The following is a 19227-nucleotide window of genomic DNA, read 5'->3' on the forward strand; positions in this document are numbered from 1 at the left end:
CGGGCTCTGGAGGGAACCCAGCCTCGCTCCCCCCTGGCCTCTGAGGGACCCTTGGCTTGGCCTCCATTGGGACATCCGCGGGAAGAGCCCCAGGGAGCTGTGGGCACAGTGGCCCAGGGCAGCCGGCTCACCCTGAGGGGCAGGTAGGCGGTGATGGTGAGGCTGGCGCTCAGGTGGGCGTGGCCATGCGTGTAGCTCACCAGGAGTGTGGTGGAGCCCCGAGCCTCGGCCTTCACCCAGACGCCACCACAGTGCTCAGGCCCCGGGGGCAGCCGCCCTGTGCCAAGGAGAGAACTGCGGTCACCATGGGAAGCTGGAGGGGCGCATGGCTAGCTCAGGGCCCCTCCACCTGGCTGGACACATAGCTGATGCCAACTTAAGAGCCTTGGGGCTGGGGTGTAACTCAGTGCCTGACACCCGACCCCGAAAACAGACAAAGAATCAAACAAGTCACCCACCAAGATGTCCTAAGGGAACGACTCACGGTCTTGTGTTTACCCCACAGACCTAAGATGGCCTGTAGCTAAGACTCAGGTCAAGAAGCATAAGATAGCAGGGTGGTGGCCCACGCCTGTCACCCAGGGGCTGGGGAGGCTGAGGCAGGAGGATCGCAAGTTGGAGGCCAGCCTTAGCCACTCAGCGAGGCCCTAAGCAGCTCAGTGAGGCCCCGTCTCTAAATAAACTACAAACTAGGGCTGGGACGGGGGCTCAGGGGTCTAGTATCCTGAGTCCCATGGCCGGTACCCACACCCCACAAAAATGACATTTCACTATGGGCACGAGGGTCCTTTTCTAGGCCGGGTGTTTTACCTCGTGGGCCTCTAAAGCCTGGCCACGACCACTGTCACGAGCTGTGGCCTGCAGCTCCACAGCCTGGAAACAGCAGTCACCAGCCTGCCACGTCTGCCCTCTCCCAAGAGGGCTTGGCCCACTCGGGTCCTGGACGGTCCACATTCCTGCCCCTCAGCTGGGTTCACTTTGGTCCTTTGGCTCCTCTTTAGGACCTCGGGGGGGTTTCTCCATGGACGATGATGTCCCCGGAAAAAGACTCTCATGGATCTGTTTATCTCTGTAGCAATGGCGTCCTGTGGCTCACACCTGATTTTAGCGACCAGTCCTTTATCGTGACGATCTAGCCAAAGGGGTCTCAGTTTTATTAATCCTTCAAAAGAACCAACGTTTGGTTTCGTTAATTTCCTCTTATTTTCTTTTGCTGGGGGAGGAACAGGGATTGAGCTCAGGGGCCCTGGACCCTGAGCACATCCCCAGCCCTATTCTGTATTTTATGAGAGCCAGAGTCTCACTGAGATCTGTAGGGCCTGGCCATTGCTGAGGCTGGCCTCCAACTCACCATCCTCCTGCCTCAGCCTCCTGAGCCGCTGGGATGAGAGGCGTGGGCCCTGGCGCCTGGCTCTCCTCTGATCTGATCTGAGTGCTTTTCTTCTGCGAGACGGCACTGGGTTTAGCCTGTTCTTTTTCTGTTTCTGTAAGTACTGGACTTAGTTGCTGAGTCGATTCTCAGTCTTTTTGACTCAGCAGCCGCAGCTCTGCGCCCCCTGGAACCCAATGCTCTTGCCACACTTCCAAGTTTGGGTCCCTGTTGTATTTTCTTTTGTCCCAAGGACTCTCTGCTCCCCCGTCATTCACTGGCTGATCCACTGTGTGAACAAGCCAGTTTTCTTTTTGTCCCGGATTCCCACCGGTGGCCTGGTGTGGCCTGGTGTGGCCAAGGAGACACTGGAGGGTGCAGTCACACTGAGAGGCGGAACCAAAGAGGCCCGGTGACAGCCGACAGCCGACACAGAGACCTCAGAGGGGCAAGCGCTGCAGACCCTGCATTTTCTCTACATCCCCATCAATGTCATTCTCAGTGTGACAGTGTGACAGTGGCATCTATCACCAAGAGTGACTGAACAGGACGAATTAACACATCAATCCCCCAGGGGCGTCCTTCTGTGGCATCTAACAGTGGAACTTCTAGAAAGGGGCAGCAGGACAATGGTGCTCAGGGACAGGGCGTGGGAGGGATGGGGCGGGGAGGGGTGTCCCTAGTCACAGGGAACAAAGGGCCAGATAGAGGGGAGACAGCTGAGGCAGCACAGCAGGTGTCCATGTGTGTTTCCAAGTCTCCCTGCATCTGAAGTGGTCAGCCAGGGCCCTGAGCTCACGGTGGGGGACGCGCTCAGGAGGGAAGCAGGCAGGACTTAGAGGCCTCTCAAGGTCACCAAGGGCAACACTGGTTAAAAATGCTTTTTTTTTTTTGGTGCCAGGGACTGAACACAGGGGCCCTAACCCCTGAGCCCCGTCCCCAGCCCTATTCTGTATTTTATTTAGAGACAGGTTCTCGCTGAGCTGCTTGGGGCCTCAATGAGTGGCTGAGGCTGGCCTCCACCTTGCGATCCTCCTGCCTCAGCCTCCTGAGCTGCTGGGATGACAGGCATGTGTCACCGCACAGTTAAGAGCTTCTGAAGAAACAAGGCCATGGGATACACGCACAGGGCAGGACGCAGCCCCATGTGGAGTGACTGTGAAGTCACTTTCTGTCATTGACAAAACTTACCCAGTTTAGGAAACTCTGCCACAGCAGGCGGAGGGACCGGGGACAGGGTCCCACAGATCCCTGTGAATGTCTCTGCACTGACCAGCCGTCCCTGCCTAAGATAACTATTCCTTAAGCCAACTGAGTCGTCTCCAAGGCCACACAAAGTCCTGCATGCAGTCACTTGGGAGCCTACAGGAACTTTCTGAGAGAAATCCTGACCCCAGGACTCCTGTCTCAACAGAATCCCCCTAAAGACGCAAGCGTCCTGGGGTGACAGCCAGGCCTGGAGACCCGGCCACGGCAGGCAGCACTGGCCAGGACCTCTGCCCATGAGGCTGAGACAGACCGCAGCTTATGAGGATGCGGCCATGGCCACCCCACGCTGGCGCTCTGCTGCCTCGGCCCCGCCCCGCCGGCCAGCTGCCCCGCCCGGGAGGGGCTGGAACATGCCCCGCTTCTCCACCTCCACCGCCAAGTCGAAGTGGGAGCAGTCGCTGAGGGTGACCACCTTGCTGTCCCCACTGGGCATGAGGCCGTTGATCCTCAGGGGCAGCTCCAGGGTCTGGCCCACTCAAGCCTCCACCCGGCACGGGGCGAAGTCCATGCTGCTGGGCTCGATCACATACACCTGCAGGAGGGCCAGGCCTGGGCTGTCAGCCTCTGCAGGAAGCAGCCTGCGGCTCAGTGGCTCAGTGTGCCAGGTGTGCTGTGGTGGCCCTGAGGACACACCAGAGGACAACCAGGCTGGGCACGGAGGATGCAAGCACAGAGCTGACTAGGAAGGGGATTGGTCTCTGAGAGGTGCACAGACATGAGCCCGTCAGCCCTGCCAGGTAGAGAAATGTCTCCCTGGGGAACAGTCAGGCCAAGAGACGGTCCTGAGATGGACTTAGCTGCTCAGCTCCTGGTAGGCACACAAAGGAGGCCAGTGTGGCCACACGTGGTGGTGCACCCTGTCATCCCAGTGGCTCGGGAGGCTGAGGCAGGAGGATCGCAAGTTGGAGGCCAGCCTCAGCAAAAGCAAGGCCCTGGGCAACTCAGAGAGGCCCTGTCCCTAAATAAAATACAGAATAGGGCTGGGGAGGTGCTCAGGGGTTGAGGGCTCCTGGGTTCAATCCCCTGAACGCCCCATGGAAAGGACAGTGTGGCCACAGGGGGAGGAGGCCCAGAAGGCCATGGGCAGGGCCTGACCCCATTTTCACTCTGGCTGAGCTGGGGAGGCTGCAGAGGGCGCCACACTCTGGGTCCTGTGCAAAAATCGGCCACCAGGCAAATAATGGGGAAGCTGCTGGTGGGCAGCAGTGGCAGATCTGAGGGGCGACCCTGGACGGACAGCTCAGGTGGCCTGGGGCAGGGCGGGAGGCCAAAGCGGCCACTCACTGCCTGCAGCTTCTTGGCTCGCTCACCTGTCCCTCCTGTCTCCTGCCAGGCAAGCCCAGGGCCACCAGCCCCAGTAGCCCGAGGACCAGGAGGGGCTCTGACAGCCCAGCCCTCTCTGGGGGTGTCCAGGAGGGGACCACCTGCCTGGCCCAGGAGCTGTCCTGGGGCTCCAGGTGGCACAGGAACTGCAGGGAGGAGGGAGGCCGGGAGTGGCCACCGTGGACACCACACTGCACAATGGGGCTGCCCCCCCAGGGCCTCTGTCCAGGTGTCCACACATGGCCTGGGCTGTCTAGTGGGTGTGTGGTTCCCAGCAGGAAGGGGAAGGACCTGCCACCCACGTCCCAACCACAGGGACACAGCCTGTGTCCTCTGCTGTTAGTGGGTCAAGAAGGGGAGCTCAGAGCGGTGGTCAGGAGGGGCTGGGGGCAGAGGCCGTGGGGGCAGAGGGATGGCCATCTGCCCTGCGTGTCAGGGAGAAAGTCCCAGGCGCAGCGTGGCTCTGGGGTCTTGGGCCCCAGGGCCTCTCCCCGTGACCCAACAGCCCAGGGCAGGGTGGCCCTCTCTGGACCGGCTGACCCTCCAGGTCCTCAGGGTGCTCTGGTCTCCCGCCAGGACCCCAGCCCTGGGGCACTGGCCCTTCCGGCTGGGGCGAGGGTGCCAGGTCGCGGTCCCACAGGGCAGACTGGGCACCCCTGGCCTCCCAGCCACTCCTGGCCTACTGTCCAGCCCGGGGTCTCACCTTCATCTCACCGAAATGCAGAGGGTTCTGGACATCCTGTGCCTGGACCACACTGAGGCCCGTGTCACTGCCTGTGGTCATCACACCCTTGACGGTGACGGTGGCCACCAGGTGGCTGGAGGAAGACCAGCTAAAGTTCCCGCTGCCCCAGTGGGCCTGGGGAGAAGAGCCACCAGGGAGCATGCAGTCACCGGCCGGCCTTGGGAAGTGGCAGGTGGGGGATGAGGCGCCCACTGCCGTGCTGGCCAGGGACATGTCCACGCTATGTCCACATCTCACTGAGTCACGCCATGGCCACCACATTCTCCCAGCCCACCTGCACCTGCCCATGCGTGCCACCGACCCCCGGGAACTCCACCTGCTCGCACCCTGCTGCCCCACATGGGGACACACACAGATCCACGGACCCGTGGAAATCGGGGGCTGGAGGTGCCCATGGGCCCTTGAACCCTTGTTCCCATCTCCCTTCTGGTCCTCTTGTGCTGGGGACTTCCTGCTCTGGGGACATCTGTGCTCTGGGGATGTTTGTGCTCTGCGGACCTCATGCTCTACGGAACTCATGACTGCAAGACACAAACACGGAACCCTGGCCCTGGCCCTGGCCCCAGAGTCACCAGCAGACGCTGCTTCTGTGACCAGACATGAGCACAGGCCCTGGCCAGGTCCTGACCCCCTGCTGGGGACAAATGCCAGACTCGCTGTGGCCAGGTCAGGGGTTAGGATCCTGAACCCCAGAGGCCAAGATGTCACCAGGTCTGGGTGGGCAGGGGCAGATGCTGGTGCAGAGACAGGCCACCTGTCATCACCAGGGGACCCACAAAGCCCGGGGACTGGGCTGGCCACAGGCCACGAGGCCACTCCGTGTGGGAACATGGACGCCAGCGAGTTCAGACGCTTGGCGTGGACAGGGTTGCAGAGAGTTTTCCCTGAAAATCTCAAAGTTCTCTCTGGTGCACTTATGCTGCTCCACATGTTTTACACAAGTGACTGCCGAGTGGGACTCCAGGCCCTTCCAGGCCTCACTGTGGTCTCCAGCTAGTGTCCACTGTGGGCTGCTTCCCTGGCAACCCAGAACACTGCAGTGACAGGGACCTCAGGGCACACAGGACCACAGCCCCTGATACTTGGTCGTACCACAGAGAGCAACGCCAAGGGTACAGAACAGCAGGCATGTTGCGCCTGGAATCCCAGCAGCTGGGGAGGCTGAGGCAGGAGGACCAAAAGTTAGAGGCCAGCCCCTCAGCAACCTAGTGAGGCCCTCAGCAACTCAGCGAGACCCTGTCTCTAAATAAGATATAAAAGGGCTGGGGACGGGGCTCAGTGGCCAAGCACCCCCAAGTTCAATCTCTGGTTACCAAAAAAAGTCACAGAGCGGACGGAGGCCACACGCCCGGGAAGCCCAGGTACCTGGATGGTGTACTGGTAGGCGCCAGTCTTGGGCTGCCACGGGAACGTCAAGATGCTGGGGTGGAGGGTGATGGGGACGTGGATGTCCACCTCCTGCTGGCTCCACACGGGCACTGGGAGCATGTGCACCCCTCCGTCCTGTCAGGGGTGTGGTCACTGAAATCTCTGGAAATAAACTTACAAGACCTACAAAGAAGTTTCTACCTTATATTCTAACTACCCCCCCCCCCAACACACACATATCCTCCCTGGAAAAATCCCTCATTCCAAAATGGTACCACTACTACTCTTGCTGAAATACAATCACAGAGGAAGGGGATTCCTAAAATAAATCTCAGAAGAGAAGCCACATCTGGATGGTCTTCTTGGCCCACTCAAGAACCTGGGGGAAGTTGTTGACCATTTCTTTTGAGAAAGGCCCACCCCATTCTTCACCTCAATGCTGCTCTGATATTAACCTCGGGTTTGCCTAGATGAAAGGACAACAGGGACATTCTAATGAGGATTCATCCCTTTCTCTCATTCTTATCTTGGGTCCCAATTTTAGGCCATTCCATCAAAAGATATCAAATGAACAAAACAATAATAAAGAGAGTACATTACAGACCCACTTGCTCCTGAACTATGTGAATTCAACCAAACTTCCAGGTGTTTGAAGAAAAATCCCCCCCCCCCCAAATTACAAATAATCCAACCTCTACCACCAGAGCGTCTTCCAAGTTCACCACTGTGCTGTCTCACCAACCCGAAAATGATGAGCCCTCCGCTGCGGACACCCAGGGCACCTGGTGGTGAGGTCAGCAGCGTGTCCTGCCCCGCCCCACTGAGGCAACCTTGCTCTCAGACATTGAGGAACAAGCCCAGGCTGCCCGGATTCTCAGATGCATCCACAGGAAAGGGGGAGAGGAACCCCATTTCATCAGCCGCCCTCAAGAGACTGATTTATCAGTAATTGACAAGCCAACCTTCTACCCAACAAGGCCCCTTGAAAAATGCAGGGTAAGATCTACAACTCCTCCTGATCATCCCCATGTTCAAGTTCAGGGTCATCTTATTTTCTGTTGCTTGGCATTTCTCCTCTGGTCATGCTGACACAAAAACCATGCTTTTTTTTTTTTTTTTTTTTTTTTTAAATTAAGAATGTCTATAAAAGAAAAGAGACCAGCAAGACCATTTGTCTTTGTTCCCCAAGACAAACTATTACAAATGGGAAATAGGAAATTTGTAGATGGTATTTTCTCATCTGAAAAAGACAAACCAGGATTGTGGTGAGAGAACAGAAGAAAGGTAAACCTACTGGGAAATACTAAAAGTCAACCAAACAAGAATACAAAAACAAAATACAGAGCTACACAGAGGAAGCCTGAACGTATTTGTGACTCCAAGTAAACCTTGAAAGATATGCCCTTGTGATATCTGAGCCCAATGAGAAAAAACTTGAGAATAAAGTGTTAAGTGGGTGTGGGAGGGGACTACTAGCAAAGGAATTCAGGACCATATTTCCAAGAACACTGCGTACCAAAAGGCTAAAGACCTCTCGTGGAAAACAAGAAGAATGGTGGCAGAGCTGTCCCACAAAGCTAAAATAAGTAATTTGTTCACCTAAATCACCTGTTGCAATTTAAATATGCAAAGTGTTCAAAAGAACCCAGCAACACCTTTGATCAACACAGTTCCGGAGACAGGTTGGAGATGTGACCCAGAAACTGTGTACCTTGGCTCAAAACACAAGAAGAGAGAAGAAAAAGGATGACTATTTCTCATTACTGTCACCAAGTAGAAGATGCCAAAGAGAAACGAGGTGCAGTGTCTGAGAGCAAAGAATTGCAACTAGGCTGGACACAAGATCAGGGCTCCTCTGCTAGGTTAGATAATACTGTATGGAAGGGGCTCAGAGAAGAGTGGACAATTAATTCCTCCTCTTGGGACTCAGCTTCACTAACCTCAGAGTTGTTCTACATTCAGTGTACTGGCAAGGTGACCTACTACTCCCTTTTGAGAGGAACCACCATGCCAATTGTTATCAGGTGAAGCCAAAAAAGTACAATGAGTTGGAAAGTGTTTCATAAAAATCTTTCTGTCCCCTTGGAGCTTTGGCAAAGGAATGGAGGTATTCGATGAATTTACACTTCCATTTTACAAATAAATCTCTGCCCTTCTTGAAGGTCATTTTATAAGCTATATAAAAGTCAAGCTGATCAGAGGTGAGAAAGAGGAAGAATCTCCCACAAAAAGAGCTGGTACCTGTAGGTTTACTTGTAGTGCACCAGAGTTGCTTCCTCTGTTTCATCAGCATTGGTTAGGTCTGAGAGACAGCAACTTTCCAATTAGTTATGGACTGGAACAGAAAGCCACCAGACCAGGCATGACTTGAGACACCATCTGGTGGTATAAAGCCCCTTTTTAGAAGGATGACAAAACAGTCTCAGAGAGGTGAAATGACTTGCACAATGCAAATCAGAAGCCGAATCAAGGGTAGCACCCAGATCTTCTGACTTCCAACTCAGTGCTGCTGGGTTTTTCTCACTATACCAAAATAATAAAGAAAGGGCATGGCAGAGAAGACAAGAAGAGAGTCTGTTCTGTTCTCTGGTAGCCAGGGTAAGGAGAAGGCTGCCACTGCTAAGAGAAACCCCAAAGTGAACCCAGCTAAACGGGACTGTGCTTGGGACAGAACAGGGGCATTACCTTTCAACACCAGAGGTTCTTTGCCTTCTCTCTTCAGGGACTTGAGGACTATGTGAAGCGGCTGGGAGGGCATCACTCGGCTCGGTTCATTGGTATTCTCATCATAAACTATAATTTCTTTGGAAAAGATCCTCTTGAAAGAGTCCTTGCCTTCCCTACAGGAAATCAAGTCTAGAACAGTGATCTTGCCTTGCTGCAGTCTCCGCCGGCTGATCTTATCGGCACAGTTAACATGGACAGCTCCTTGGATGTGACTTTTGTTGTACTCCATGAAGGGTACTCAATGATGACAGGTCCCTGCTTGGCAGGTGACTCTTGCTGCATTTGGTCATCTTCTTTGCCAGGTCATTGGGGTAGATTATTTTGATGCTGGCTAGCTGCTTGGGGGTCCCCGACACAGGGCTGCCCACCCCACCTGATGGACTTAAAGAGCCTGTATTCTCATTGTTGTTGATCATCTGGTTAGCAGGGCAGGTGGTAGAGGTTCCAATGGCGGTCGTGGCGGTGGTGGCAGTGCCAGCAGCGATGGCTTGGGTTTGGGCCTGATTGTCCTTGTCGTAGGTTGCCACAGTGCAGCAGCTGGCACTGCTGCATCCACAATTCAGGGAGCGGGCAGAGCCGCTGGATGAGGGCATATACGTCAGATTCGCAGCCTTGAGGGACACAACTGTGGTGGCGATGACAGGATGGTGTCTATTGCTGCCTGGGGTGGCAGAGCCAAGATAGCTAGAGTCTAAAGAAAGGTTGAGATCCTGAGGTCGGACGGGCCTAGATAGTGCCACTACTACCCTGTCGTCTAAAGGAGACGGAGGCATGAGGAGGCTGAAAACTGGCAATTCAAGAAGAACTCAAGAGTCTGTAAAGAAGGGGAAGGGGGAAAGAAAGAATAAAGTCATATGACACAAAAGGCAGTCTCATCCAATCCCGAAGAAAGGTCTTTGCATATTTCTGAGCAAAGTTGTCCTAGGTGCCCTTTTATATCCCACTATCAAAGCTCCAAACCCATTTAGATAAATTCAAAGAGGATGCAAACCTGAGGTCCCCGTCTATTTGGTTGCTGAGTGTAAGGTTATATTAGCCTTAATATTGGAAATGTTAATGAACAACCTTTCTTGGACTACATCAAAGTTCAGCCTTAGAGAAGGTAAAAGCATAAAGAATTAGAAAAGCTAAAGACAGAAAGAAAGGTTCTTAAGAGGCATCTATTCTGGGCCTCATCTCCTGGGCAGAAGTATACTGCAACTGAGAAAAAAACTCATCTGTTCACCCTTGCATGCTTTCCACTTAATTCCTTTACCCACTGCAAAGGCAAAGAGATGACCAAGAGCATTGGCATGGCTCACAGAAATATACAGCATCTAAATATACATCAGGGCAGATGTCAGCCTTCTGCAAATCAGAATGAAATTATCCCCATAAGTGTCTCTTTAACTAGGAGCTGTTCTTGCTTTCCATTCTATTAGGTCCTTTGAAAACGCACAACATAGTCATATGAAAACCCCACATGTTTCCTGTTAGCCTCTTATTATCAGTCTGCATTTCCCCCTTTTACTACAAACTGGTGTCCTAAAACGAAGTCTCAAGCCAGAAAGCCAAGTCTGCAAGCCTCAACCCTAGCAGATCCATCACCACTGCTCCCCTGCCCACATTCGCCTCACTCTTTCCTCTGAGGAAAGGACCTCTGGGGGTCTCCTTCCCTCTTCATCTCCTGCCTTGGCACAGGCTTTGTACCCTAGAGCTCCTCTCACTTGGAGCAGCTGATTTATACCAATTTCAATCCCAAACTGATACCCCCGCTTTTGGTGAGAGTATGGCTTCCATATAGAGGCATCAGTGCCCCCTTCAACAGAGACAGGCTCATTGGGAAGTGTTTCCCACTGGGTCTACTTCAGAGGGTGCCTGAAAAGGGACAGTTCCTTCCTCCCTGGAGGCACAGGGTCACTGCACAACATAGCCCTTCTGGCTTCTCTTTCTAGTAGACATACACACAGCAAAGAAACCAAATCCCAAGCTGCTCACTTAAAACGAACTTTAAGAGCTGCCCGGAAAAATGCCATCCATCATTCGTCCACACACAATCTTCACCATTCTCTGACACAGAGCCAAAGTGTCACAGGCAGAATCCACACACGCAAGAACAGGAGCAATACCCACCATGCCGGCCAGCCAGCATATCCCTATAGACTCAGGTTTCTCTCACCCACCTTTGGATGGGAGCAAAGGATCCAACCTCCAACCTCCAACCTCCTCCACTCCCTTCCCTCCCTCTTCCCTTGCGTAGTATTTTTTTTTAAGAGCGAGTACTATTCCAGAAACTAACTGTTACTGATTTGAGTAGATTATAAAGCCTCTGTGGTCTGAAACTTTCACTTGATCTCTCATAGTATTAACAAATTCAGAGAAACTCAAGGAGATTGTTAAATGCTAAAAGTACATTTTAAAATATTTGTCTAAAAATCTAAAGATGTTATTTCTTGAGAAACTGACTTCAGTTTAGCCTTATTCAAGCATCACTCTCACTGCAGACCTGGTTTATTAGTAACAATGCAGTAAAAGCACACCAAGTAATGACATCTTTGATCTTCCTCCTTAGTTTCATGTTTCTCATGTTTTGACTGATTGCTTTCATGAGGTATATAATAAAAATACTTCCACCTTAGGCCATATTCTCAATCACTGTCACTTATGGATCTCGCCTATTACATGCTAAAAGCAGTCATGATATGAACTTCACAGACAATAGTGTTTAAGAGCTAAAGACTTTCATAATACAGTAAAGCAGACAGCATAGAAATTTTAAAAATAGAGGAATTTTTATACTCACAAATTCATGTGAACATATCCATAACTCAAATACAGAATACCCACATATTCATATATTTATCAGTCTGGAGATCCTAAAATAAGCTAGCATTTTTGTACAGAATATGTATATTTCTATGAACAAGGAATTTAAAACTTGTCAGAATAAATAAATAGCATTTATGAAGACAATTGAGGGAATGCAAAGCTATGGATACCTTGGGAAGCACATACGGTATAATCATTCTACAAAACACTGGTATAAATGGGTGTACATTTCTAGAGTTGCAGTTTGAAACACAGACCCACAGAACAAGGACATTAGGAGAGACATGATTCTTACTAATTGATATGAGGTAGAACTTGTGCCTGTCATAACTAGATTCCATCTTATAATAGTGAAAACTTGCTAAATAAAGAGACAAAATATAAATGTAACAATTAGTATAAGATGATCCAAAAGCAGGAGTTCTGAATTAATAAGAATTGTGAGATTAGATAATCAACACAAGATTAACAATAGAAATGTAAATTTTGAGATGTAACACCAGTAATAGCATTTAAAAAATAGCTTTATATTTTCAGTCGTCCTATGGGATACATAAGAGGTTAGTTGTTTTTATAAAAAGAGACTCTCAGAAAAGAGCTTCAGTCAGCTAAGGTAACAGCCAAAGAAAGTTACTAAAAGTCAAATTTGAAGTTTTTTGGGGTTGACTAAAATATCACTACTAAGAAAACCTGGAGGAGTACTTGGTCTTGAGGAAAAGATGGTCTGTATCTACTGAACATATCCTTCTCTTGGGTGAAAGTCTGCAGGAAAAGATGGAGTATTTACATTAGAACACTTAAGTATTTATTTCTAGCCAAGAAAGCTGGGTGTATTTAGATATGTATACTATATATATATCCTAATACAAAAGATTGGAAAGGCTCCAAACACAGGAATACTTACAGCTAGAAAGTAGACTTCCTAAATTACCACAGTTATTTAAGTAATACACAAGTTTCCATTTAGAATATATTCTCCTGTTTCCTTCAGGATGCGCTCCCAATAGTCTCTAAGTAACTGTACTTTTGCACTGATCAGAATTCAATCAGCTAGTGTGCTGAAGGTGTATCTTTTTAAACCAGAGGGAGGTTCATAGAAGTTTTTTATGTTGGAAGATAGCTCACCATAATGGTGATCCCCAAAATGGACTATGGGGTCAACACTAGGGGCAGAACCAAGAAACGTGTCATTTACTGTCTCTGTGACCTTCAGTCTCATCATCTATAAAAAGTAACAATATCTATGTTAAAAGGTGCTGTGATCCTTAAATGATCTCAGCATATATAAAATGGTGCCTAGTACACAGTACATGTTCCATATTTATCAGCTGTTATTACATGACATGTGAATGTATTCCGTAAACAAAATAAAAACATGATAGTTATTAAGGTTAAAGTGAAAAGTATGGATATTAAAAAAAGGAAGTATTTATGACTGCCTTTCTCTTTGGTGACAGTGGCATTGGGGGTCCTACTGGAATCAATCTCAGTTATTATCAACTTTAAAACCCAACAGTGTTCAATGTTCAGGAACCTGTGCTTAGTCCGCTGCATAAGCCAAATTCGCTGTTCTAAAATTCTCCACCTTTAATCACCTCAAGTTATTTCATCATACCATGAAGGACTTTAATAAAAGTTAAATATTTAACACTAGTTTGTTAAATGCTGGTGATGAGTACGTGAATATGCATTAGAGTATATAAATCTGAACAATCTAACAGGTGAAGTTTACATGAAGAATTAAATAAAGAATAATTTATAAATGTTTACCTTTTATAACCAGGATACATTTCCTTTGGACAAATTATATATATATATATATATATATACACACACACACACACATATACATACATATATATTTAACAGTGGTTAAAATTTAATTATTTTAAGTCTAAAGGGTTTACAATATGAGAAAATGGGTTTCTATTTACCAGGAGAAACTGTTATGGTTAATCATTAGAGATATTCAATTATTTAATTTAGTTAAAGCTACTGATAAGTCTGTCTGCCATTAGTGACCACTGCACCTGTAATAGAAATACACATCACCAAACTGTGTGCTCTTTGAAAAGGGAAACACTACAAGGAAACAACAGAATCCTCTAGCAAAAAGGGCAACATCAGGTTGAAAACCAGGCCAGATAGTTAGTGTCCCACAATTCTCATCCAAATCAAAATTCACTGGTTCAAGTGAAACTAAATAAAAGTTGAAAACAGAATTAAATAATGTTCAAAAGACTGATGACTAGCTTTGCACTAGTTACTAGGTCACTTATTAATCATTAGGTGAATCATAAGATGTGGGTCACTGGAATCAATGCATTCTAGATAAGAGTTAAAGAACACAAAAAGAAAAAAATGAATTAAGGCATATAAACAGTAGCCTAATTTTAATAATGTTATTTAATATATCTATTAGGAGTTTTTTTATTATCTGTTTACAATATTATTTTCACATGTGGGGAGGAGCGGGGTAAATAGAGAGAACCTAAGAAATCCTGTAAAATTATTATAAATTTTATACACACACACACACACATATTTTTTTTAAGGTACAGATCAACATTATTCTTCGCCAGCTATATATTCCTAGTAAATACTATGAGATAGTATGAAATATTCATGTTCATTAACTTGAATATCTGAGCAACTTCATTAACTTGAACACATCTTCATGAAACTAAGTCTTTGAGCACTTTTTAGTGATACCCATGTGGTCCTTCAGGAGTCCAGGGAGAAAGATGTCCATTATTCAATGTCTTAAGTTGCTTCTGTAGTTTAGGTTTCATAAATCCTCACAGAGTTGAAGTAGGCATCACCATTTCATTACCACTGATCAAAGCTTCCAACAACAAAGCCCTTTCGTCCAATTTTAAAAGACAATAAAAGGATTAAAATAATTTTACAATACTAGAGCTGGAAGACACTTTGATGAACACAATTACAAAACCTTATTCTACAGAGGAGAAAACCAAGCCACAGAAAAGTTCAATGAAGATGATGATGGAAAAGAAAATGACAAGGACAAAAAAAAAAAAAAAATCATAGGCCCAAGAATAGAACGTAACCATGCTCCAAACCACGACAATTCCTGTTCTGCCACAATATACTTCTTTTTTCCAGCCCTTCTCTATGCAAAGAAGAAATAAATTACAAATTTTACAACTTGTGTTATGACCTGAAAATGTTTTTACACTTCTCTTGAAGCAACATGCATTTTCATTTCATAAGCCCTACAATTTTCTGCGATAGCATACAACCAATTCTTGTTATTGAGAAACCTTTGCTTATTACATTTTGTTAAAGACCAAAGATGAGGGCCTCTCTCAATAGTATATCTTGTTGGGAAAAGACAGGATGAACCAGAAGAGCGCAGAGCCCATGATCAAGCCCATGATCTAGTCTTCTGTTATCATTTTAGCAGAAGTCTTTCTAGGGACAGGGTAGGGAAATATGAAACACCTACAGGTAAACAAACTGGGGCCAATTCAGTTGATTCCAAAAAATGCACCAAAGATGTATAGCTGGCTTCATTCCAGACAGTGCCCCACCTCTATAAGCTTATCACCATCATTCTAGGAAAGACGCCCACTTCTCTCTGCCTGGCCTCTGTTAACACAAACCAATTACCACTGAAAGGTGAATCTCTCCCATGGCAGACAGGCTAAGCAAACTCTGAACCACAAGGACTGGTCAAGAAAGCCTCCTAACACTGATGGTTTTCAATATGGTTTTATGAATATCTTGTGCAATTTTAGAGAGAAACAACTTTTTTGCATATTAATAGATAAGGAAGAGAAATCCACATTAATCCCACAACCCACTGTTCTTTGAATAATATTTTTATTTAAAATTTAAATTTATAATGAGCATAGTTTTTTTTTTTTTTTTTTACTTTTCGGTCAGAAGTAAATTGGGCAGAAAACTAAAAAGTAGTAATACAGAGGGTTATTGTGGAGATTAACTGGGTAATATTCTTTAAACTTGATATGTAATATTAAAAGTCAATATATAAGCATTCACCATTGCTTTTGTTATTCTGACCCTTGAAATGAACCTTATGAAATCCACAATGACAAAATATGCTTTATATCTGGGAAAGATTAAATATATTGTGCCAGTGCATTTTTCTACTGAAACCAGTCATATTTTTGGAAGTACAGACAGCTGTATTCCATGTATCAAACTGCAAATGCCATGGTAACCACTGTTCCTAAGCAATTGTAGAATGATGTGTGTGGTCCACTTTCCATATGATAAGAGGAGAGTGGAGGGGAAAATAAAATGTTACCCAATGATCTGGATTAAAAAACAGTATATTTCTTAAAGATTACAAATACAAACTTTACATATAGAAGAGTACAGCCTTAATTACTTTGTTGAAAAGTAGGATTAAAATCAATTAAGTAAAATGAAAACAAATATATACCTACTCATACAAGCAGATACATCATCTGCTTGTAAGCCATTGATATAAAAGTGAGTAAAAGATGAAGACAGCACATATTTTAAAAAATTAAGTTACTTATTAAAAATGAATACTCTAGGTATTAAATTTCACTTGCATAATACTAGATGGCAAAAGTCTCATTTGCTCAATCTTTGAGTGTTTGTAGCAGAATGCAAAAGGAGACAAAATGAAATATCCACTAGAGATTATTCCGACTGTGTTTTCAGTCACAACTCAATATCCCAAGAAAATGGCATACCATGTTAGTGGTCAGTGGAAAAGCTGGTGGGTGTTGTATACACATAGCTCTAAGCCGCAAAGACACACCAAATATGTCAAATGAAAAATTCTCCCAAAGGTTCTATGAATTCTGAGTCAAGATTATCCACAAATTCAACTCTTTTACCTCTTCTTCTAATGTAATAAATCTAGTTTCTGCACATACAGTGCAGAAACTAGATTTCTGAACTTAGTTTTAGTTCCATAATTATAAGTCACTTTCAATATGAGTCAAGTCACTGCATTTCTGACTTCCTGTTTCACACATGTTGGTCTTACTATATATAACTGTATACATTTTCTATACTAATGCATGGGATATGGTTTGCATAAATAAGAGAATGAGTCAAATATTTTATATTTTGTCACAGAATTGACATTTTGAATCATTAGAACCACAAAATGCTCCAAAAGTTCCATTAAAAACTGCCAGAAAAATTCTAATTGGAAAGTTTTTCTTTTCAAATGAACATTTTTGTAGATAGGAATATATCCACCTTTATAGGGAAAATGACATGAAGCCTGAAATAATGGAGAAAAAGTACAGAAAAATTTAAGGACATGAAATTGACAGTGAAACATATATTCTATAAAATACAGTCTTAAATGGGGAAAATTTTAGGTACAGAACTATTCCAAGAAAAATTTAGACTATTTTACTAATTTTAAACTTTTATGAATCTTTTTTGGAAACTGCACAATCAGTTGTCAAAATCAGCTCAGAAAATCAACAGCCTGTAATGTGAATAATTTCAGTATAAGTTCCAAAAACACAATCCAAATATCTTAATTTGCCAATATTGAGAAATGCCTTAGAGGAATTAGGCAAATTATTAAATACGGGCAGCCAAAAAAAATATAAAAGAGATGTGTTTAACAATTTTTTTCAAGATACAGATGAACTAACTTATTGGTAAGCCTTGACTGTGGGAAACATAGTATTAGTGACTTTAAAAGAACACTAAAATGAACTCAAAGCTCAAAATGGATAAAACTGCTAATTATAAATCACTGTCAGACATTACTGGTATTTATCTCTCTTACTCTATTTTCTGTCACTTTACTCATACAAAGTAAGCATTTTTATTTCTAATATAACATAAATATTTCCAATATTTGCTTTCTGCTTTAGTATAGTTTGGAAGAAAAAAAATGGAAAAGATTACAACACTGTACTTCTGTTAAACAGTGCATGCTTGTAGTTTATTTTGCATCACAGACAATGAAAATCATAGGATATAAGTGTATCTAAAATTCTTTGCATACTTAAGAACAGATTTGTACAAATATTTTTTCTTCCAGTTACATTTTCCCCAACATGCCTATACTTTCAATCACATAAAATAGTGACTTGTTAAAATTCAAAGTTCAGCCAGGAGTGGTGGCATCTGTAATCCTAGTAACTCAGGGGGCTGAGGCAGGAGGATTGCAATTTCAAGACCAGCCTCAGCAAGTAATCAGTAAACTAAGTAATTGATATGCTTTGCTGAATTTTCTGAATGTCTGTATATAACTAATGTCAATCCAATGGTTAATTATATTTATATGCACAGTGTAATATATAATATAATGTTTTAGGTGTTCATCCTTGATTTTTAAATATAAGGTTGTCAAAATTCTGGATTTTCTATAAAAGCCTAAGAAAACATTGCTAAAAGCCATGTGGTCCAGTTACCATAAAACTAAATATAAGCAACCTATGTTATCCAAGTGTTTCAGAAAATTCAACAAATACAAAACTGAAATAAATACTAACATTTTGTGATATGACAAATTCTCATTGTATATAATATACTTGGATACGTGGAAGCTCTACTTATTAATGTTTGTCAATTCTCTGTACTATACCACCAATTCTCTTGAATACCTACAGTGTTATAGGATTTTGCTGGAGAATACAATTCCTGCCCTATAGCTGGAAGAGGACAAAAGGAAAATTTAACAGAGCTTTAAGCTTTGAACAATAGCAATTTAACCCTAATATTTATCTTTAGATGACAGGGTAAGTAAATCCTGTTATATCCATCAATGTAATATTATTCAATCTTTAAACAAGGGAAGCCCTTTATGTTCTAATAAGGATATCCAAAATGAATCATTAAGTACCAAAAGTGAGGAATAACATGGTATAAGGTAGCACATGACCATGGGAAAAGAACAATAGGTAGTATGAGTATTGACTTGAATTTGCATAGATTCATTAGCTCTTGAAAGGGACTTGAACTGTCAATATTGGTTGCCCTTGGGCAGAAGAATTTAGTTGAGGACAAAGCAGAAAAGGATGATTTTCACTGTATTCCCCTTTTTATCTTTAGCATTATGTAATATATGAACATACTACCTAAACATATACATAAAAAATAAAAAGGCACAAGGGAGACATGTTAAGAGAAAGTAAAAAGTATTCTATGCTAAAATCTGAAAAAAAAAAAAAAATTCTTAAGTTAAAAAAAAACAGGATCCACTGAATGGGATAGTAGGAATGAATGTAAGGAAAAGGCACTGAGATGCCTAGGCAACCAAGAATTCACGTGTGTGCATACATGCACTTTTGTAAGTGCAATCGGGCCATTCAATTATGAAAGGAAAGGAAGCAGGATTTCACATGAGAGACAATAAGTCAAATCTTGTGGTCAGAGTTAAAAGCATCCTGAAAATGACGAGGATTAAAAGTTTAAAACTTATGATCAGTCTGTAAAGAAACTTGAGACCCAGAAAATTAATCACAGCAAACTGAGGTTTCTGAACTGGGAAGTGATAATTAACAAATAGAAATGTGGCAGCTTGCTCCATTTAGAGCATCCTGAGGATAAGTTCAATACTATTTCTCACCTTACTCTGCCTGGATTTTCCTAGGAATGACTTCAGCAAAGGAAATGGAAGACA

At 44.9% G+C, this 19227-nt stretch overlaps 1 protein-coding gene across 1 annotated transcript in view; it reads right to left on the reverse strand.

The window, feature by feature from the left end:
- Positions 1 to 19227, reverse strand: part of LOC114080116 (nuclear pore membrane glycoprotein 210-like) — a 101079-nt gene that overhangs the window by 71992 nt on the left and 9860 nt on the right. The window contains 5 exon segments of the mRNA XM_071603510.1: positions 132 to 277; positions 6072 to 6257; positions 8760 to 9038; positions 9041 to 9061; positions 9064 to 9615. Of these exon segments, the coding sequence (XP_071459611.1) occupies positions 132 to 277; positions 6072 to 6257; positions 8760 to 9038; positions 9041 to 9061; positions 9064 to 9574 (1143 nt within the window). The 5' untranslated portion in view covers positions 9575 to 9615.

Source organism: Marmota flaviventris, chromosome 17, assembly GCF_047511675.1.
Source record: "Marmota flaviventris isolate mMarFla1 chromosome 17, mMarFla1.hap1, whole genome shotgun sequence".
Taxonomy (NCBI): domain Eukaryota; kingdom Metazoa; phylum Chordata; class Mammalia; order Rodentia; family Sciuridae; genus Marmota; species Marmota flaviventris.